This window comes from Eumetopias jubatus, unplaced genomic scaffold (assembly GCF_037043125.1).
Source record: "Eumetopias jubatus isolate StellerSeaLion01/CBP00866 unplaced genomic scaffold, mEumJub1_p1.0 scaffold_11, whole genome shotgun sequence".
Lineage (NCBI taxonomy): Eukaryota > Metazoa > Chordata > Mammalia > Carnivora > Otariidae > Eumetopias > Eumetopias jubatus.
The window spans coordinates 57,576,308-57,599,960 of NW_028274817.1; the positions used below are offsets into that span (position 1 = coordinate 57,576,308).

The 23,653-nt window shown below is 34.2% G+C and overlaps 1 protein-coding gene across 1 annotated transcript in view; it reads right to left on the bottom strand.

Moving 5' to 3' along the window:
• LOC148163067 (uncharacterized) overlaps positions 1–23,653 on the bottom strand; it is a 314,088-nt gene that overhangs the window by 169,453 nt on the left and 120,982 nt on the right. The window contains exons 4-5 of the mRNA XM_088028556.1: positions 19,479–19,678; positions 15,567–15,654 (exon numbers count right to left, since the gene is read on the bottom strand). Of these exons, the coding sequence (XP_087884682.1) occupies positions 15,567–15,654; positions 19,479–19,678 (288 nt within the window). The remainder of the gene's footprint in view (positions 1–15,566; positions 15,655–19,478; positions 19,679–23,653) is intronic.

Below are 23,653 nucleotides of genomic sequence, written 5' to 3' on the forward strand. Positions count from 1 at the left end.
AGAGGCCACAAACAACTGTGCTCTTCTACAATACAAATTCCACTGCTAATTTTAAAATGTTTGTGGTCTGTATAGTTATTTGTACTTCAAACATGTTATAAAAATTATTTTATATACTAATGTGAGATAGAATGCATGACTTCTTAAAATATTTCTGTATTGATTGATTTGGATCATCTATGCTGCTTTTCATAATTATGACAACTGAGTTATAATGAATAGTAAAGGCTTGTTTGGAAGTCATAAGCCACAGAGCACCTCATAAATGTACTACTTAGAATAGGAGGTTTGTGATATGTTGAGTACACAAATTCACCTAGCAATATACAAAGTATATTAAAAGTATCAGTTTCACTTAGAGGATGTTACATTAAAAGTAGATTCATACTCATCTAAGAGCCTGGTTTCCATCCCTGAGTACACATTATAATTATTTGGGGAGTTTTTGGAAAATAAAAATAGCCAGGCTCTGTTCATAATCTCAATTAAATCTTAAATATCTGGGGCTGGGAATGGGCATCAGTATGTTTTAAAAACTCCTCAGGTAATTTTAATATGCAGTTAGGGTTGAAAACCAATGATAGTGAATCAGAACCTCTGAGGCAAGACCTAGGAAGTGGGCTGTATTAGCTTCCTACTTGATAATTTGCACTTTATGGTTTGAGGACAATTATAGAAATCCTGACTTTTCCTGTAAGGCTTTGCTCTTCACAGATGACTGATTGATCCAAATATTACTTTACTTTTTATCTTTCTTGCTCAACAGAGATGCTGAGGAAGGTTGTGGTCTTTCAATTGCATATCCATCTTTCTGGAAATCACATAAAATAACATTTTCAATCAAGCTCTCTTAATTGTTCTCCTTCAAGGTCAAGATTTTATTGATCAAGAACTGTGGCTTTGATGAGCTTTATTAACTTCTTATACTATTGTTCCATAGACTTAGAATTTGATCTTCTAAGCCCTTTGTGGATTGTGTTTATTTGTACAGCCCAAAACATGGTTCCACTATTTTTGAAGTGGCTATTACCTAACCTCTTTAACTTAGCTCTCCCTTTTGCTTTGATAATTTATCACTACCTTTTTTCCACCTGGCAGATTCCAGGATTGTTTAGCATTTAATCATTATTTACCCCATGTGCTAGGTTTGGTAAAGTGAGATTTTATTCTAACCTCTGTATGGATTACAATAACAGACAAATTGATACTTAGAAGAAACTGATTTCTGGTGATATTCCTGACTGAATTCAATTTTTTAAAAATGGGATTTAAGTGAGAAAAATGAATGGTTATGAAAAAGGGAAATTAGGAGTAGAAGGGCAGGATAAAGTGTGAACACTTTCCAGACAGTGCAGAGTCCTCATCAGGAGCAGTTCTCAACAAATCATTTTCTAAGATTTAAAGAAGATGAAAATGAGGTTAAAATGTGGAAGGAGCCAAGATGTCTTTCAACAGATGAATGGATAAAGAAGATGTGGTTCATATATACAATGAATACCCATGATTTGCATCGACATGGATGGAACTGGAGGGGATTATGCTAAGTGAAATAAGTCAAGCAGAGAAAGACAATTATCATATGGTTTCACTCATATGTGGAACATAAGGAATAGCACGGAAGACCATAGAGGAAGGGAGGGAAAACTGAAGGGGGGGAAATCAGAGAGGGAGACAAGCCATGAGAGACTATGGACTCCTGGAAACAAACTGAGGGTTTCGTTGGGAGATAGGGTAGCCGGGTGATGGGTATTAAGGAGGGTATGTGTTGTGATGTGCACTGGGTGTTGTACACAACTATTGAACCACTGGACACTACATCAAAAATTAATGATGTATTATGTGTTGGCTAACTAAACATAATAAAAAAATAAAAAACAAAAACCATGAAACAAAACTAAATCAAAACAAATCATTCCTCCAAAATTAAATTAAATAATAAAAAATAAAATAATAAATTAATAAATAATAAAATAAAGTATTAAAATAAAATAAAATAAAATCAGGAATGAAAGAGTGAGAGAGTAACAACCAACACCACAGAAATACAAAGGATTATAACAATTACAAAAATATTACATTCCAACAAATTGGTCAACCTAGAAAAAATTGAATGAATTCCTAAAAAATAATCTTCCAAACTGAATCAGAAGAAAATAGAAAATCTGAGCAGACCAATTACTACTAATGAAATTGAATCAGCAATCAAAAAAACTACCAAAAAATAGGAATTCTTAATCTCAGGAAACAGACTTAGGGTTGATGGAGTGGTGGCGGGTGGGAGGGATGGGGTGGCTGGGTGACAGACCATGGTGGGGAGGGTATGTGCTATGCTGAGCGCTGTGAATTGTGTAAGACTGTTGAATCACAGACCTGTACCTCTGAAATAAATAATACATTATATGTTAAAAAAAAAAAGAAGATAGTAGGAAGGGTAAAATGAAGGGAGGGACATTGGGGGGGAGACGAACCATGAGAGACTATGGACTCTGAGAAACAAACTGAGGGTTCTAGAGGGGAGGGAGGTGGGGGGATGAGTTAGCCTGGTGATGGGTATTAAAGAGGGCACATATTGAATGGAGCACTGGATGTTATAAGCAAACAATGAATCATGGAACACTACATCAAAAACTAATGATGTAATGTATGGTGATTAACATAATAAAAATTTTAAAAAAACTACCAAAAAATAAAAGACCAGGACCACATATATTTATAAGTGAATTCTATCAAAGATTTAGAGAAGACTTAATACCTATTCTTCCCAAACTATGCCAAAAAATAGAAGGAAAGCTTCCAAATACATTCTATGAGACCAGCACTACCCTTATACTAAAACAAGACAAATCTAAAAAATTAAAAGAAAGAAGGAAAGAAAGAAGGGAGAGAGAGAGAGGGAGGGAGAGAGAGGTGGAGGGAGGGAGGAAGGAAGGAAGAAAGGGAGGGAGGAAGGAAGGAAGAAAGAAAGGAAGGAAGGGAGGGAGGAGAAGGAAAGAAAGAAAGAAGAAAGAAAGAAAGAAAGAAAGAAAGAAAGAAAGAAAGAAAGAAAGAAAGAAAGAAAGAAAGAAAGAAAGAAAGAAAAAGAAAGAAAGAAAGAAAGAAAGAAAGAAAGAAAGAAAGAAAGAAAGAAAGAAAGAAAGAAAGAAAAAGAAGGAAAGAAAGCAAGAAAGAAAGAAAGCAAGAAAGAAAGAAAGAAAAAGAAAGCAAGCAAGAAAGAAAGAAAGATGGGGCACCTGGGTGGCTCAGTCGTTAAGCGTCTGCCTTTGGCTCAGGTCATGATCCCAAGGGTCCTGGGATCGAGCCCCGCATCGGGCTCCCTGCTCCGTAGGAAGCCTGCTTCTCCCTCTCCCACTCCCCCTGCTTGTGTTCTCTCTCTCTCTGTCAAATAAATAAATAAAATTTAAAAAAAAAGAAAAAGAAAGAAGAAAGAAAGAAAGAAAAAGAAAAAAGAAAGAAAGAAAGAAAGAGAGAGAAAGAAAGAAAGAAAAAGGAAGAAAGGAAGGATGAACACTACAGGTCAATATCTCTGATGAACATAAATCCAAAAATCTTCAACAAAATATTAGCAAACCCCATACAACAACACATAAAAGGATCATTCATCACAATCAAGTGGGACTTATTCCAGGGATGCAAGAATAGTTCAATATTCACAAATCAACATGATAGACCACATTAACAAAAGGAAGGATAAAAATCATATGATCATCTCAATAGATGGAGAAAAAGCATTTCACAAATTCAACATCTGTTTATGATAAAAACTCTTAATAAAATGGGTTTAGAGAAAATATACAACAACACAATAAAGGCCATCTATGAAAAACCTGCAGATAACATCATACCCAATAGTGAAAAACAGAGAGCTTTTTCTCTAATATCAGGAACACAATAAGGATATCCACTCTTGCCTCTTTTACCTGACATAGTATTAGAAGTCTAGCCACAGCAATCAGACAAAAAAAGAAGAAACAGGAAGCATCCATGTTGGTAAATAAGAGGTTAAGCTATCACTACCTGCAGATAACATGATACTATACATAGAAAATCCTAAAGACTCCACCAAAAAATTACTGGAAGTAATAAATGAATTCAGTAAAGTTGCAGGATACAAAAATAATACCCAGAAATCAATAGTGTTTCTATACACTAATAATGAATAGCAGAAAGAAAAATAATAATAAAAAAACAATAACATTATTTACAATTGCACCAAGAGAATAAAATACCTTGGAGTAAACTTAACCAAAGAGGTGAAAGACTTGTACTCTGAAAGCTATAAAACATTGATGACAGAGATTGAAGTCTACATAGACAAGTTGAAAGTAAAAATTATTAATTTTGACCAGTTTTTTTAAACCCACAAATACAATATCAGAAATGAAATGGACACCACTAGAGATTCTACATACATAAAGTAGTTCTAATACTCTTTCTGTACCTTTCATACCAAAAAAAATGTACATGAAATGGAAACATTCCTAGAAAAACATAGCAGGGAAATTGACACCAAAAAGAAACAAAAAATTTGAATTATCATACACAATAAAATATTACTAATTAAGTGACAACCCTGCATCTGCAACATTGACATCTTGGAACCTTATTAGAAAGGCAATCTCAGGTCTCACACAAGTCTACTGAATCAGTATCTGAATTTTAACATGATTCCCATGTAATTCATATACACATTAATGTTTGGGAAGCATTGTATTAAATAAAGTGTATACATAATTATAAACTCTCCCATAAAGAATACTCTTGCCTAGATAACTTTATCTGTGAATTCTTCAACACAGTTAAGAGGGAAATAGCACTAGCCCTATACAGACTGCCAGATAACAAAAAAAAAAAAAAAAAGAGAGAGAGAGAGAGAGAGAGCACTTTCCAACTGTTACATTGTTAACAAGGTTTATAAGGACATTATAAGAAAGGGAATTTATAGGCCAATCTCTCCCATGAACAAAGAAGTAAAATCTCAAAAAATAGCAAGTTGAGTTCAGTGATAAATAAAAATTATAGTATATCATGGACACCTTAAGATTATTCCAGTTTAACATTTGAAAACCAATCAATGTAATTAAACAGAGTAAAAGAATAACAATGAAATATATAGCCATCTGAAAAGATGTAGAGAAAGCATTGAGTAAAATTCATCATCTGTTCATGATAAAAACTTTTAGCAAAATTGGGGTGCCTGGGTGGCTCAGTCGGTTAAGTATCTGCCTTTGGCTCAGGTCATAATCCCAGGGTCTTGGAATCCAGCCCTGTGTGGGGCTCTCCACTCAGCAGGGAGCCTGCTTCTCCCTTTCCCTCTGCTCCTCCCCCTGCTTGTGCTCTCTCTCTCTCCGTCAGATAAATAAATAAAATATTTTTAAAAACCTTTTAGCAAAATAAGAATAGATGCTAATTACCTTTTTTTGATAAAAGTTGTCTACAAATAAAGTACAGCAACATCATACTTAATGGTGAAATATTATAAAACTTCTTCCATGAAATTAGTAAAGAGATAAATATGTACTATCATTATTTCTATTCCACATCATACTCAAGGTCCAAGAATGTGGAATAGGACCAGAAAAATAAAGGAAATATGTAAGTGTGGGAAAGGAAGAGATGAATGTGTCATTGTATTTACATGAGCAGATTGTGTACATAGAAAATTAAAATAATTCTACAGATTGAATATTAGGATTGATAAGTGAATTCAACGTGATTTCTGTACACAAGGTCAAAACACTAAAATGAATTTCACTTCTATATGCTAACTTCCAATAGTTACAGAACGAAATAAAAAAAATGCAATATGCTATTTTTAATAGCATATACAATATCAAATGCCTAGGTAAAAATAAATAAACTATATGGAAGATATCCTTATAGGAAACTGTAAAATACTTTGAGAGAAATGAGATGAGGCCTTAATGAATTGAGAAACAGCTCACGTTCATGGACTGGAAGATTCAATATTTTAAAGATGTTGGTTCTCCTCTGATTGTTCTATAGATTAAAGTCAATTCACTTCAAAATACCAAGATTTTTCTATGGAGATTAACAAGCTGATTCTAAAATTTGTATAGAAATGTAAGAGACCAAGAATAGCTAAGTTAATGTCAAAAAGGAAGTTGATGAACCTAAACTACTGGATGTAGTGGGACGAGAATGGTCTCTTGATTTCTACTTCACATCATAATCAAATAAGTGCTAGGTGGATTGCAAATCTAAATATCAAAGGTAAAATATTATGGTAGTTAAACATCTTTTAAACAATTCACAAAAAGCACTAACTATAAAAGGAAGGATTGATAAATTGGACTTCTTTTGATAAGAATAACTTGTTTTCATAAAAGGTATCATTCAGAGAATAAAAATATTGGCTACAAAATGTGAGGTGTTATTTGCAATAGATATAACCAAGAAAAGATTTAAAACTAGAATTTACAAAGAACTCTTATAAATCAATAAGAAACAGACAAGTTAATGAGAAAATGGGTAAAAACCTGAACAGGTACTTCAGAAAATAATATATTGAAATAGCCCAGGAATGTAGAGAAAGATCTTCAAACTTACTCATCATCAGAGAAAAAAGCAAATCAAAACCACGTAGATGCCACCAGGCACTCACAAGAAAGGCTAAAATTACAAAGACTGAAAATACCAACTGTTATGGAGGATGAGAAGCAATTCATTCTCATACACTGTTTAAAGAAGTACAGTTATAATCACGTAGGAAAAAAGTTTGAAAAGTATCTATTAAAGGTGAATATACACATATTATATGAAACAGCATTTCATTCCCAGGAATATACCCAACAGGTACAATGTATGCTTGTGTATAAGGATGTACACTAAACTTTATGTTCCTAGCATGATAATTCATTAAAGCCCCAAACTAGAATAAACCCAATGTACCTCGAATACTAGGATGGAGAAATAAATTGTGGTATATTCCCGCAATAGAATACTAGATAGCAACGTAAGGAGCAACTTAATATATCCTAAGCAAAAATTGTTGAATGGAAGAAGCTAGACACAGATTAACATACGCTGTATTATTTCAGTTATACAAAATGCAAAACACCTCTTTGGTTAGGCTTGTTCCAAGGTATCTCATTGTTTTTGGTGCAGTTGTAAATGGCATTGATTCCTTAATTTCTCTTTCTGCTGCTTCATTATGCGTATAAAGAAATGCAACAGATTTCTGTACGTTGTGAAAGAAACAACAAAACTCAAAGACAACCTACTGAATGGGAGAAGTTATTTGCAAGTGACATATCTGATAAACGGTTAGCATCCAAAATATATAAAAAACATATAAAACTCAACACCCAAAAAACAATCCAATTAAAAATGGTCAGAAGACATGAATAGACATTTTCCCAAAGACCTAGAGATGCCCAACAGACACATGAAAAGATGCTCAACATCACTGATCATCAGGAAAATCAAAACTGCAATGAGATATCACCTCACACCTGTCAGAATGGCTAAAATCAACAACACAAGAAACAACAGGTGTTGGTGAGGATGTGGAGAAAGGGCAACCCTCTTATACTCTTGGTGGGAATGCAAGCTGGTGCAGCCACTCTGGAAAACAGTATGGAGGTTCCTCAAAAAGTTAAAAATAGAGCTACCCTACAATCCAACAAGTGCACTACTATTTACCCAAAGAATACCAAAATACCAACTCAAAGAGGTACATTCACCCCAATGTTTATAGCAGCATTATCTACAATAGCCAAGAAATGGATGCAGCCCAAGTGTCCATCAACTGATGAATGGATAAAGATGTGGTGTATATTATACATACACATTTATATATGTATATATAATGAAATATTACTCAGGCATAAAAACAAATGAAATATTACCATTTGCAATGATGTGGATCAAGCTAGAGAGTACTATTATAAGGGAAATAGGTCAGAGAAAGACAAATATCTTATAATTTCACCCATATGTGGAATTTAAGAAAAACAAATGAGCAAAGGGACAATAAAAAGAGAGGCAAACCATAAAATAGACTTTAAAAAAAATGTATTCTGTTATGTTAGTCACCATACAATACATCATTAGTTTTTGATGTAAAATAGACTCTTAACTATATAGAGAACAAACTGATGGCTACAGGATGGGAGGTGGTTGGCGGCATGGGTGAAATGGGTGATGGGGATTAGGGAGTGCATTTTTCATGATGAGCACCTGAGCACTGGGCGTTGTATGGAATTGCTGAATCACTATATCGTACACCTGAAACTAATATTATGCTGTATGTTAACTATGCCAGAATTTAAATATTAAAAAAGTGAAGCAAAAAAAGAAGTGCAAAACAACAAATCTAACCCATGGTATTAAAAGTCAGAATATTGGTTACATTTGGAGAAGTGAGAGTGGTAGAGACTGGAAAGAACACAAGAAGGGTTTCTCCAGTCCATATTATTTTCCATTTCTTGATCTGGGTGGTGGTTATATGTCTGTTCTAATTTGGGATTATTTCATTCATCAGTACAATTAGGATTTGTGTAATTGTCTTCGTGTAGTCTGTATTTTAATAAAACTCTTAGTTTGTGTGTTCCTCAAAATACTCCATGTCCCCTTTTAGATGTAACTGATCCTTATTATCCCTATGAAGGACACCCTTATAAAGAGGTTCATTTCATGCTAGCTTGTCAGAGTACATGAAATCCCAATATCTGTGTTCATTTTCTAGGTTAAGGATTATCTTCTTAGTATCTCATGAGTGGATACATGTCATTTGGGACACTCGTCCCTGACTTTACCTATATTTCATGATATGTAGCTTAGAAATTTTACTTAAATATTATTTTGTGACCTTGATTAATTAATTTGAGTATAGTTGACACAGGATGTTAATTTCAGGTATGCAGCATCATGATTCAGCAACTCTATATATTATGATATGCTCACTACAAGAGTAGCTACAATTGGTCAGCATGCAACACTATTGCAATAACAGACTATATTCCATATACTGTTTCTTTTATTACCATGACTTATTCATTCCATAACTAGAAGCCTGTATCTCCCACTCCCCTTCACCCCTTTTGCCCATCCCCCAACCCCTCCTTTCTGGCAACCATCAGTTTGTTCCCTGTATTTATAAATCTGATTCTGCTGTTGTTTTATTCATTTGTTTTGTGTTTTAGATTCCACATATGAGTGAATCATATAGTATTTCTCTCAGTCTGAGTTATTTCATTAACATAATACCTTTGAGCCCTGCATTAGGGTAGAGTGCCTGGGAAGGAAGGCTGTGGGCTGTTGTGCCCAGGGCCCTGCACACGACAGGTGGCGAAGGAAGGGAGATTCGGATCTCCGTCCTGGGATGGCACAGGCTCAGATCCTGGCTCTGCCCTTCCCTGCGGGTGACCGCGGGCCCTGCTGTTCCTCAGTCTCCTCCCTCAGCTTGGAGTGAGTTGTAAACACACAGAGAGTTGGGAACAGTGCGCAGCACCAGCAAGTGCTCAGAAAGCCCTGAGCTCTCATCAGCGCCACTGTCATCATAACTGCTCGCCCTGATGACACAGGGCTCAATCCCACAACCATGAGACCATGACCTGAGCTGAAATCAAGAGTCAGATACTTAACTGACTGAGCCACCCAGGTGCCCTGGTATTTCTATTTTTAATTTCTTTGAGGAAACTCCATATTGTTTTCCTCAGTGGCTGTACCAATTTACATTCCTACCACCATTGTATAAGGGTTCCTTTTTCTCCACATCCTCGCCAACACTTCTCATTTCTTGTCCTTTTGATTTTAGCCATTCTAACAGATGTAAGGTAATATGATATTGTGGTTTTGATTTGCATTTTCCTGATGATTAGTGATGTTGAGCATCTTTTCATGTGTCTGTTGGGCATCTGTATGTTTTCTTTGGAAAAATGTTCAGGTTCTCTGCCTATGTTTTAATCTGATTATTTGGGTTTTTTGGTGTGGAGTTGTATACATTTTTATATATTTTGGATATTAACTCCTTATCAGACATATTTGCAAACAACTTCTCTCATTCAGTAGGTTCCTTTTTGGTTTTGTTGATGGTTTCCTTCAATGTGTAAAAGATTTTATTTTATGTAGTCCCAATAGCTTATTTTTGCTTTTGTTTCCCTTGATTTAGGAGACAGATCTGCAAAAATGTTGCTATGGCTGATGTCAGAGAAATTATTGCCTGTGTTATCTTCTAAGATTTTTATGGTTTCTGATCTTACATTTATTTATTTAGTTAGTTGATTTTTAAGATTTTTTATTGTGTTCATTTAGCCAACATATAGTACATCGTTAGTTTTTGAGGTAGTGTTCAATGATTCATTAGTTGCGTATAACACCCAGTGCTCCTCACAACACATGCCCTCCTTAATACCCATCACCCAGCTGGTCCTACATTTAGATCTTTAATCTATTTTGAGTTTATTTTTTTGTATAGTGTTCAAAGTGGTTCAGTTTCATTCTTTTGCATGTAGCTGTTTGGTTTTCCCAGCAGCAGTTATTGTAGAGACTGTCTTTTCCCCTATTCTCCACTCCTTTGTCTTAGATTAATTGACCATATAAGTGTGAGTTTATTTCTGGGCTTCTATTCTGTTTCATTGATCTATGTGTCTGGTTTTGTTACAGTACCATTCTGTTTTTTGTTTTTTGTTTTTGTTTTTGTTTTTTGGTGCAAAATGGTGGTTTTATTAAAGCATGGGTACAGGACCCATGGGCAGAAAGAGCTGCTGCACTGGGGTCTTGAGGAGTCGCTGATTATATACTCTGGAGTTGGGGAAAGTAAGGAAAAGGGAGGTTTCAAAAGGATTTTCATATGTTAAAGAAGACCCTCAGGATACTGGAGGCCTGGCTATTATCAAACTAATGTTGTTTTTCCCTCTGGCAAGGCATTAAGATATTTGGGAGACTCCTGGAAGAATGTCACACAAGTCACACCAAGGAGTGGCGGGTGGGGAGAGGTTGCAGGGTGTCAGCTTATGCTTTGTCTTCAGCTAGCCTTCTGCTCCTTCATCATTTCCCCCCTGAACAATTTTGACCCTTAAATCTTTAAGGTTCTTGAAGGTAGAAGGTCTCATCTGTAACGTCTTCCTGCCGAATAGGGGCGTAGAGATGTCCCTAACTATTGGTTAATATTGGTCAGTTGGGAAACATATAGGGGAGTTATGAGAGGGGAGGGAGCTAAATCCAACAGTGTCAACATATATGAATGTTCTTGAGTAGAAAGGATCATCTTTTGATGTGAAGTCATTGTAGGGATGGAGTCTCAGCACCAAGCAGAGAGATATTGAAAAAGAATGCATTAAGATTAGTAATTACCATACTGTTTTGATTGCTACCACTTTGTGGTATATCTTGAAATCTGGAATTTGATACCCCTGCTTTGTTCTTCTTGCTCACATTGGCTTTGGTTATTTGGTTATTTCATTAACTTCTGCATTTATTTTATTTTTTTTTCCTTTTTTTAAAAAGATTTTATTTATTCATTTGACAGAGAGAGACAGTGAGAAAGGGAACACTGCAGGGGGTTGGGAGAGGGAGAAGAAGGTTCTCTGTGGAACAGGGAGCCCAAGGTGGGCCTTGATCCCAGGACCCCGGGATCATGACCTGAGCCAAAGGCAGACTCTTAATGACTGAGCCACCCAGGTGCCCCTATTTTTTTTTTTAACTTAAATTCAATTAGCCAAGGTATCATACATCAATAGTTTTTTATATAATGTTCAATGATTCATTAATTCAGTATAACACCCAATGCTCATTATACCATGTGCCCTCTTTAATGTCCATCACCCAGTTACCCCAACCCCTCACCCACCTCCCTTTCCACAACCCTCAGTTTCCCAGAGTCAAGAGTCTCATATGGTTTGTCTCCCTCTCTGATTTCTTCCCATTCAGATTCCCCCGACCCCTACTGTTCTCTGCACTATTCCTTATGTTCCACATATCAGTGAAACCATATGATAATTGTGCATTTATTTTAATTATGCTTTTCTTTCTATATTTATTTTGTATTTCTAAATTTTTTTATAGGAGGGGGAGGGGAAGAGATAAAGGGAGAAGGAGAGAGAGAATCTCAAGCAGGCTCCAAACCGAGCAAGGAGCCTGATGAAGGGCTCAGTCTCACAATCCTGAGATATGACCTGAGCCAAAAATCAAGAGTTGGACGCTTAACCAACTGAGCCACCCAGGCATCCCTATATTTATTTTGTATTTAATTTGCTGTTCTTTTAGTAGCTTCTTCAAATTAATGCTTACATCATTGATTTTCTTTTTTTTTAAAGATTTTATTTGAGAGAGAGAATGAGAGAGAGAGAGAGAGAGAGCACATGAGAGGGGGGAGGGTCAGAGGGAGAAGCAGACTCCCTGCTTGAGCAGGGAGCCCGACGCGGGACTCAATCCTGGGACTCCAGGATCATGACCTGAGCTGAAGGCAGTCACTTAACCAACTAAGCCACCCAGGTGCCCCTACATCATTGATTTTCAACCTTTATTCTTCTCTATTAAATATATCGAAAGCTATGAAACCTAACCTAAATGCAAGTTAAACTGCATGTCATAAGTTTGCTATACCTATTTTCATTATTAGTTAGTTAAAAGTATTTTCAAATTCTCATTGTGATTTCTTATATCTTCTCCCCAGCTTTACTGAGGTGTAAGTGGCTACTAAAACTGTAATATATAAAGCAAACACCTAATTATTTGATATATGTATACATTATCAAAGGATTCAGTAATCAATTTAATTAATGGATCTACCACTTCACATAATTACCTTTATTTTTATGACAACACTTAAGATCTATTCTCAGGAAATTTTATTTATACAATATAGTATTAGTTTACACTGTTTCTTGCCTTAAAATCTACTATATATATATAAATGTAAAGCAAGGCCAGGTGTTGTTGTTGTTTTTTTTTAATCTGTTTGTATGCCATATTTTTCCATCCCTTTGCTTTCAATATTTCTGTAGCCTTTATGTGTCCATTTTGCCTTAATCTCTTTGATACTTAAAACAATTTATTTTATTTTGTTCATATTTTCTAATTTTTCTCAGTGAGATGTTTCACCTACTAAGAATCTGGAGAGACTTTGCCAAAAACAGCAGTCTAATTTTGATGTTTTCCATAACACATATTTTCCATAATAATTTCTGCCATAGTAAAGCAAGAAATAATAGGGATTTGAGAAGAGTCCCCTTGAATCAAAAGCCCCATCTGTAGATTAATATAGAAAAGAGTTGGAACTCAGTGACCTCTATTCTTCCTGGTATTCAGCTAGTCAACATAGTTGAAATGATTTGAAGTTTAAATGAGTTATTATATCTAGCACTTAGAACAATGCCTGACAAGCAGTAATTACTATATAAGTATTTGTTATTATTATTGAATATTCCAGTCTGTGACCTAATTTCTGATAAAACAAATACAATTCACATGGACAAAATACCTGTGATAATGAATCTTGTTTTAGGATTTTTTTTTAAAGATTTTATTTATTTATTCATGAGAGACAGAGAGAGAGAGGGAGAGAGAGAGAGAGAGAAGCAGAGGGAGAAGCAGGCTCCCAAGGAGCAGGGAGCCCAATGCGGGACTCGATCCCGGGACCCTGGGATCATGACCTGAGCCGAAGGCAGATGCTTAACCATCTGAGCCACCCAGGCGCCCTCTTGTTTTAGGATTTCTTGGTGTGTTGAATCACTATGAAATATTTATTAGATACCCACTATGTACATAAAAAATGTTTTGACAAAAAGTTATGTTAAACAATCTTAATATAAAATCATGTAGGATAACCCCTGACTCCAAAAGACTTAAAATGTAGTTGTTAAGGCATGATATATATATTTTAAAAATTACTCATTACTTTTTTTTAAGATTTTATTTATTTATTTGAGAGAGAGAATGACAGAGAGAGAGCATGAGAGGGGGGAGGGTCAGAGGGAGAAGCAGACTCCCCGCTGAGTGGGGAGCCCGATGCGGGACTCGATCCCGGGACTCTAGGATCATGACCTGAGCCAAAGGCAGTCGCTTAACCAACTGAGCCACCCAGGCACCCTCATTACTTGTTTGAATATCTTATTATTCTACTAAAGTTTGAGGAAAAGAATTATGTCTTATTCATTCGTGTCTCCTCTATGAAGCCTAGTATACATATCTGTATATAGCCAACTCTCAAATGATTATGGAGTTAAAACAAGCTTACAAAATATCATATACTAAATTCTAGAAAATTATAGCTACATAAGGAGTCACCTTATTTGAGTGATGAATGGATAAATTAGTGAATAGAAGTATAAACAAATAAATGAATGAACTACTTTTTAAAAGTGTATGGATAAAGAAGATATATGTATACACACACACATAATGGAATATTATTATTCAGCCATAAAAAAGAATGAAATCTTGCCAATTACAATGACATGGACTGAGCTAGAGTGTATTATGCTAAGCGAAATAAGTCAGTCAGAGCAAGACAATACCATATGATTTCACTCATATGTGGAATTTGAGAAAAAAACAAAAGAGCAAAGGCGAAACTAAGAGAGAGGGAGGCAAACCAAGAAACAAACTCTTAACTATAGAGAACAAACTGATGGGTACCAGAAGGGAGGTGGGTGGGAAGATAGGTAAAATAAGTGATGGGGATTAAGTAGTGCACTTGCTGTGATAAGCACCAGGTTTTGTATGAAAATGTTGACTCACTATATTGTACACCTGAAACTAATATTACACTGTATGTTAACTAGCTGGAATTTAAATAAAAATTTTTAAAAAAGAAAAAAAAAACCTGCAACCAAGAAAAAAATAAACTTAACAACTCACAAAAAAAATTAAAGAAATGTATTACTTAGATAAAGGGAGAAGTATGGTAGTAAATTCTAGGTGGAGAAAATAGTATGATAAAAAAGATAGAGGTGGAATTGTCCATGAAACATTTAAAGATGAATGAGTAAACATCTTAAGGGTAATATAGGAGTCACACAGAACAGAAGGTAATAGATGATCATGGGCTAAGGAGGGTTGGGAATGATATTTTAACAATTTTAGACTATATTTACTGGATAATAGTAAGAATTTTATTTTTTTTTCAAAGATTCTATTCATGTATTTGAGAGAGTGTGAGAGAGAGAGCACGAGCAGGAGGGAAGGCAGAGGCAGAGGGAGAAGCAGACTCCCCGCTGAGCAGGGAGCCCGATGAAGGACTCGATCCCAGAACCCTGGGATCATGACCCGAGCCGAAGGCAGACACTTAACCAACTGAGTCATCCAGGCGCCCGATAGTAAGAATTTTAAAGTTTCTATTCAGCTTAATAGTTATTTTAGAATAATGCAGCAATAGTGATAAATTCTAATTGAGTAGAAAAGAGATTTGAGTCAAATCAATTGCATAGCTATACAAATATTCTATCTGTATATAACAAAATATGGACCTGAATTTCAGTGTTGGCATTGGAAATGGTAAAGAGACTGGCTATATAGGTGTCACTGAAAATAAATCTACAGGATTTGATAAATAAATACATATGAGAATGTATGGAGAACATCACAACAAAATCATATCTTACCTGTTCAGAGAAATGTTTCAGTAATGTGATATATTTAATGAGGTGGATTTTCAAACTGGAAAATTCTGACATACAGTCAAATGGAGGCCTGCCAGGGAAGGATGACAAGAGATTCAATCAATTTCAGTTTCATTGAATGTTACAGCTTTATACCTTAGGAAATTGAAAATTATAATCCACAATATATAGAGCTTTAGATCACTCTGAAAATCTGCAAAGGGTCAGCTAAATTCTAGGCATCATGATGTTATATAAAAAATAACAGAAAACTTATATGGAAGCTGATCAGTGTAACACATCTATGGTCTCATTAAACTGGTAGGATTGTAGGTGCACAATTTACAATCCCTGTTTTCAAGTTACTATAAAAAGGTGGAAGGCAGAGTAACTTTTTAATTTTATAATTTATTTTTCCTTGGCTAGCTGACTGTAGAAATGATTACATGAAAAGAACAAAAAAGGAAAATAAATGTATCAAATATTAATTATGGCATCCACAAGTAGATTATCCATTTCTTGAAAAATAAAAATTGGTGGTATCTGGTAATTAATTTTATTTTCCATAAATTAAAAAAAAAGATGTATTTTACCTAGGACACTATAGCCAATTGAAAAGTTTGGGCTCTATCATTTTTATCTAGTATAGCTTTCAGGCTTCTGTGGTTTTGGAGACCTATAATCACAAGTAGTAATTTGAATGAGGTAATAAAACCTACAGAGCATTGTTGTAAAATGATCACCCACTTCATCTATTTTATTATATTCCAAAAATGGAGAACAATTTTCATTTGTAATGAATGTCATTTGTAAAACAAATTAACAAGCATTGCAGTGCTGAAAACACACTTTTCTCACATGAAAAATGAAGTTTTCGTTTTAAGAATTAGCAATAAAAAGTAATTTATAAGACCCTCCCCCAATTCCTAGGAGATTACAATCTCTGGTGCTTGCATGAAAGTGCCATTTTCTGGAAGTCTGTTTCTAGAGCACATCATACGAGCAAAATTCCTTAGGCATTTTTTCCATTCTCATCCATTTCTAGACTTAAAAAAATGAACAAACAGGCAAGAAAATAGTTGGTCAATGTAGAACCTATTACCTCATCCTACCCTATCCCTTAATTCTCAACATGAAACATGCTCAGTTTAGGTTTCCTTATAGGTGGAGTATTGGGAAGTTATGCTGGGATAAGTGGTCTTGAGTTACTATATTGCTCTCTTCAATGAATTTTGTCATAAATTCTACCTCAAATCAGTAAGCAAATTAAAATTCTAATGACTAATGGAAATACAATATAATCAGAGAAGCCCTTGTCAACAGACTCTGAGATTTCCATTTATTATCATAATTAGGAGCTTTTTAAAACCCACAATGTCCACAATAAATCTTAAAATGTTATTTCTATTACCAGTAAAGTGACAGTTTAATAATGCTCTAACATATATATCTAAGCATATGGTGTTTGTAAAATCAATCTTTTGTATGTAGTTCAGTTGAAAAAGTTCAAATAACTCACTAAAAAGTCTAAATCTTTTAGGAAAATACAAAAAATGAAGAGGAAACTTCTTGGGAAGAGGTCATACAACCACCTTTTCCCCTTTTTGCCATGATGACATATTGAATTAAACTCTTGAGTTAACATCAATTCTCAAAAATACTTATTATCTCTATTACCAAGATGACTTACTAGATTTATATTCTTTTTAATAAAACAAAAATAAATTTAAGGTCTGAAATCATAGATTTGATTAAGCCAATTCAAATAATAGCTTGAATCATAATTTGAGAAAAATTCAATATTAAAACTAATGATGGAAAATTTACATTTTAACAGCATCTTCCCCATATTTTGTTTTAGAAACACAAAGATGAAGCCAATTTTAGGATAAACCGTAGAAATAATTTTCTTGGCAACACAATTATTTAATTTCAGGGAGAAAAGAAGCAATTCCTCCAATTAGCACTCTAACCAGATATCTTTCAAGAGAAATTTAATTATTTTATAAGAAATCCAATTAGGCTAAACCCCCCCAATTTTTTTTTTGAGCCCAAACCTTCTTAAAACCCATGTTACACCATAAGAAATGAGCCAGATGAGTCTCTGACACAACTTTCAAAACATATGGTCTTTACTAGGAGGCCTTTGGAAAATCAGAAGTGACTAAAGCTAAGAAATTTAAAAGTACTGAGGTGTTTTATAGCAACCATGTTCACTGCAAGGTATATTATTGTGTCTTTGGTGTGTTTTATTCATAACACTTTGAACACTTTGAACTTTATATGTTCAAAGATCATATTTAGAATATTCAATAAGTTTATTTAATATGAATACATCTTATTCAGTTGTCACTAGTTCTTAAGCAAGGACTATGAGGATCTGCAATGTTTTAAACTAAAGTTTAAAATACTCAAGCAGTTAGAAAAAAAGATGCTAAGATGAACCATAAATTTGCTGTTTTCCAAAAGCTGTTATATGATGTCATTTTGTAGAGATTAAATCATTTCTGAAAGAGAAGTCTAACTGCTTACTACAAAATATTAAGGACTACTTATTACAAAATATTGCAAGAACAATATAAACACTTTTAATCTTATCTGGTTCCACTAATCAGAACAAAGAAGTCCTCAAATTGGTGATGTAATGAAGATTTGTTAAAGCATGCTTGTTAATACTGCAACCATGATGTGAATTTTGTAATGAGACTACTTTAATAAACAAGAAAATCTAATACTGGGAATTATTAACTATCAGTAAAGCAGATTATATTCATTTGGGGGTGGTCTTCTGTTGCCACTACTCAGTCCTGTGGCTATCTTTGTTGTATGCCCATTATTCTTTTCCCTATTTTCCTTAACTTGAGTTAATTCCAAGGATCTCAATTATTTTCTTTGTTTCAGCTTGTTGCCAGATAATTGTAAGGGGCTCAGAAAAGAGGGAGTAGCAGGACTGATGAATTTCCTATACTTTATCTAACAGTCTATTTGAAATTTCTTTGAAAAAGCAGGTCACTTCATCCCTTCTTCATGTGAACCAAATGGGCTTATCAATCAAGTATCAATTGAAATGTAAAGAGATGATAAAAATTCAGTAAGAGAACAGGTAACAAAGCGTGAAGAGAAAAGTATTGTGACTTTTCCCTCTTATACTTCTCTCATTGATCATAAAAGAATATGCTTCCCTCTCACTATTTAACCTCTCGGTCTTTGGGATATAATACTTTCTGATAGCAGAAGCAAAGGCCTAGGAATTAAGTATCCATATAATGTTTCTTTTATGTGTAAAATATAGAGTTGACTATAGTCTTTGATCAAAATAACAATTAGGAAATTTAAATTTTTTAGGAAACTGAAATTTAATATGTTACCTAAAGGTTATTATCAAAAGAAGATTAAAAATCATTAGCCTTTGATTTCTAAAGACTTCTCTTAGTAACAGAGTTTTAAAAGTATTACTGACTCTTGTTTATGAAAAATTCCTGATATAATTAGTACATAAAGAAAAGAATCACTATTTTGTTGCTGTAAATAGTCCAGATGTGGTATTTTAGAACTTTGGTGTAAATACAGTGTATTCTTAAAGGACTGTAAAACAAAAACAAAACACAAGTGTTTCTAGTGTAGCAGCAGAATTTGATCTATAAAGGAAGCCCAGAGTGAGTCCTTTGTAAAACAAATACTAATTCTATAAAATGATTTACTTCTATAAAAAGTCAAATGATCAGATATTGGTTTATTTAAAGGGAGTTATATCAATATGTTTTTCACCCTAGGGAGATATTCAGAGCATCAATAAAATCGTATTTGAAAGATATTGTGGAAATAAAATCCAATCCATACATATGTTTTCTGAAGAGGGGGAAAGGGAGAAATGCGACTATCTTAAGGTTTTACAGATCACATATTAGGAATTACCTTTCCAGAATGTTTAGTATCATCTTGACCATTTTAATCAGTTCAAGAACAGCTGTAAGAATGTTACGAGGTGGTTGTCCATTAGTGCCATGTAGAGAACGGGCCCTTCTTCTTTCTGATACCATGACAAGAACACGATCAATAGCATGCTCAAGATGTTCACTTTGTTTTCCGAATCTGGTAGGCATCTTTTTGTCATTCTGAAATTAAAGTGGGAGTTTGGGGAAAGAAATGAGGCAGCACTTATTTAACATATTATAAATATGGAGTAGGTTCAATAGCAATACCATTTAGCCAAAGTAACATAAGAGGGATACAAAATTACCATCAAACACTTTTCATTCTTTACATATTGCTTCTGGTAATCTTATACCATTCATGGGAGTAGTTACAAAAAGGACATGAAAGGACTACAGTTCAACCATGTGAATACTGAGGTATGTAATTTTATAATGTGACAACAACTACTTGCCTACAATTAGCACATGTTATTTCTGGTACAGCCTTATTAGTATACCTATCTCATTTCCTTATTAGAGTTTAATCTCCTGAGGGAAGACTCCATATTACTTTGTATCCTGGACAGGATTGGGTATAGATCTAAGAGACAGGAAAGGAGATTCTTACTTTTCATTTATCTCAGAGCCCTGGAAAATATATATAGTCCTTTCTGAGAGTTGATAATTTAAATATACAGGAACCATAAGAATATTAACTGGGCACTGGTATTTAAATGTTTTGGTAGCATCTACTTCCTGCAAATAAACTTGCTTTACATTTGCTGATTGAAGAAGTAAGATTTATATTTGGGCATTTTTCCTCTTTCAAAGGGTTTTAGAATATGAAAAAGAAAGTAATAGAAAACGATGGACTCTACTTTTCTTATTTATAGATATTGTAATGAAATTATCACTGCCAACATTTAAGATAAAAACATTAGTATGCTTTTACTTCTATCTTCTGCTTCCCAGCATTTTCCAGCTTTTATTGATATTATCTGAGGTTTTATATACAAATTATCATTAATATTAAATTAGTATTATATATATATACTTTATCTATATATAATATAGATATATATCTATATATATACTTTATCTTTCCAGAGTTTTTCAAAATTTTGTGTTAAGTGTATAACCATATTAACAAAGATTATTTTGACAAACTATGCTTTAGTACTTTTCATCGCTCATTGCTGATTCTTTCACACTACAACATATCTGTAGTTGAATTATTTATTTTTATTCATTCTTTGGTCATCTGAAGTATATCTCCCAGTAATTTTAAAGAATTAATGGGTAGTATATTCCCTGACTTTGCAGTCTTAAGAATATTTTTCAGTTGCCAACTCACATAAATGGTTTCCCAAGGTCACACAGCTAATTATTAGCAGATCTTATTCTGGAAACAGAAACCTCCTGATACTGCTCTTTCTACTATATTATTAAATGTATTGGCCCCTAGAGGGATAAGGAAAAATGAGAATTTTTTGGTGTGTGCCATGCTATTGTCAGTGTGGTGAAATGAAAGACATTTAGGTCAGGTGTGAGATCTGAATTTGTGCAAATCACTTAAAAGTCTCAGAGCCGCTGTTTGTTTATTTCTCTCTAAAGTGTAGATACTAACACCTGTTTTATCCATGCATAGGATTGTTAAAGATATCAAATATACAAATAAGAGCTATTATTTATATATAATTAGTATATACCAAAAAAGTCACAATTTTTTTTATTATTTAAAAGATTTTATTTATTTGACAGAGAGAGATAGCGAGAGCAGGAACACAAGCAGGGGGAGTGAGAGAGGGAGAAGCAGGCTTCCCACCGAGCAGGGACCCTGATGTGGGGCTCGATCCCAGGAGCCTGGGATCATGACCTGAGCCAAAGGCAGACGCTTAACGACTGAGTCACCCAGGCGCCCAAAAACGTCACAATTTTAAAGTAATTCTTAACAAGATGGTGTTAAGATGGCGGGCAATCTCGTCATAATCCCAAAGAAACTTCAAAGAAATTAAACAGTTTAGACCATCTGATATTCTAAGTAGGTTTGACTTAACTTTTCTAATGTAGTTTTGAAAATTCTGTTAAGATTAAACAATTGATAAATACTATCCTTGTTTTGGTTGATACTTCACTAGACCTTCTTTAAAGAGTGAAAATCAGATATATGTCTTCTCTTTTTTATTTTTTGTTTTAAAATCATTTTGCAGAAAGCAAACTAAAAAACTGGGTCAAGTAACTTACACTTTGGTAATGTTTAGAAATGAAAAATGAAAGCCCAGGAGTGCCATAATGGTGATTATTTTAGCATGAATAACTAACAGCAAATAATGTAATTTAAATTGTAAAAACTTGTAAATTGAGTCTTGTTGAAATTTTTTAAAAGCCACATATTAGCATAGTAATGAGAAATTTTCATAGTTATATATATCAATTAAGTCACAAAGGTGTCCAATAAAAGTGTTTCTCAAGTGTTACCTTGCCCTCAATATTGAATTTCTTTTTTTTTACATTAAGTATTTTCTACCCTAACATGGGGCTCAAATTCATGATCCCAGTATCAAGAGTCACATTCTCCACTAATGGAGCCAGCCAGGTACCCCTTGAAACCATGAAGGTCATAGTGCATCAAAAGAGATATTTATTTTCATCAACCCCTTTGTGATCCTATAAGCAGGCTGACAGCCAAAATGAACCTCATGTTTCCACGAAAGTTTGAGTTACAGACTTTGCAGATTCCATTATGAATCATGAAATTAAATAAATCCATTTTTGTCCATTTGACAGTTACTTTTGTTAGTATATAATCTTCACTAGTTTTACAGGGCTTTCAAGAACTAACAACAGTGGGGCACCTGGGTGGCTCAGTCAGTTAAGTGTCTGCCATTGGCTCAGGTCATGATCTCAGGGTCCTGGGATTGAGCCTCATGTCAGGATTCCTGCTCAGTGGGGAGTCTGCTTCTCCCTCTCCCTTTTCCCCTCCCCCTTACTTGTGCTCTCTCTCTCTCTCTCTAATGAATAAATAAATAAAAAATAAAAAAATAACTGATGGCAGTAACAATAGTAGAAAGAAATGTCATGTGTGTATCTTTTACCTTTCAGAAACACATTTTATCCCATCAAAGCTGTCAGAGGAGTCTATTCTCTATGTACCACCAGCTTCATCCAAATATTCTTGATATTTCTAGTGGGTTGATTATGTGTGCTGCATGTTCTAACATTATTCTGCCCAATGTATATGGTGCAGGAATAACAGCTGAATAAGTTTATTGTAGCATGCACAGTCAGAATTTAAGGATGGAACAGACAAATTTAAAGAATATTCACCATCTGTATATTATGTATACATAAGTGATAGCCACAATATGGGAATTTTCTCAAGAGTTTATGCAAAAGGCATTGGGAATTTGTGTGATTGAAAATAAGCTAAAAAAAAAAGAAAGAAAATAAGCTAAATATTATACCAAATCATTGTCTTCATTTAAACACCACAGTCTTGTAGAAAGGTAGAGGAACAATTTTAAATTCCATACTGTGGACATTGCTTATTGCTAAAGTAAGGCTGCAATATACATTTGTTTGTATCTTGCATCATAAGTAAGATCTACAGATCTTCATATGTGGCCTTACATATATTACACAAAGACAAAATATTTGTTTATACTTTCTGCTTAATTTTTCTGTATCCATTAAGTGGAAGCATCCACCTACTTTGCTATTTGCCTAAAATCAGCCATGAATGCACAAAGCTTAAAGTCAAAACATGGAGAAATATTTTGTTTCTAAGACCCTGTAGAAAAACATATAATTTTGAAAGTCTCCTACTGTGATTCAAATGGAGTTATATAGAACAATTATTTTCCAAAGAACATCAAGTCTTAATCTATATGATGCTAATAAATGGCAGATTCTGATTAAAAATTTCTACGTTGCTTAGTGATTATCAGACACAAGCTCAGATATTAAAAAAAAAAAAAGAACACATCCACAACAGTTGTACTTTCCAAAAGCAATACATTTCTGGCTTTCATTAACAGAGGTATAAGCAGTATAAAAGAGTTCCCAAGCACTCAGATACCCTTTTCCAGCACTGGACTTACAGCCAAAAATCCTTACAATTTACTAACCATATAATTGATCCACTCAGTATTTAATTATCTTATTTATAAAATGGGA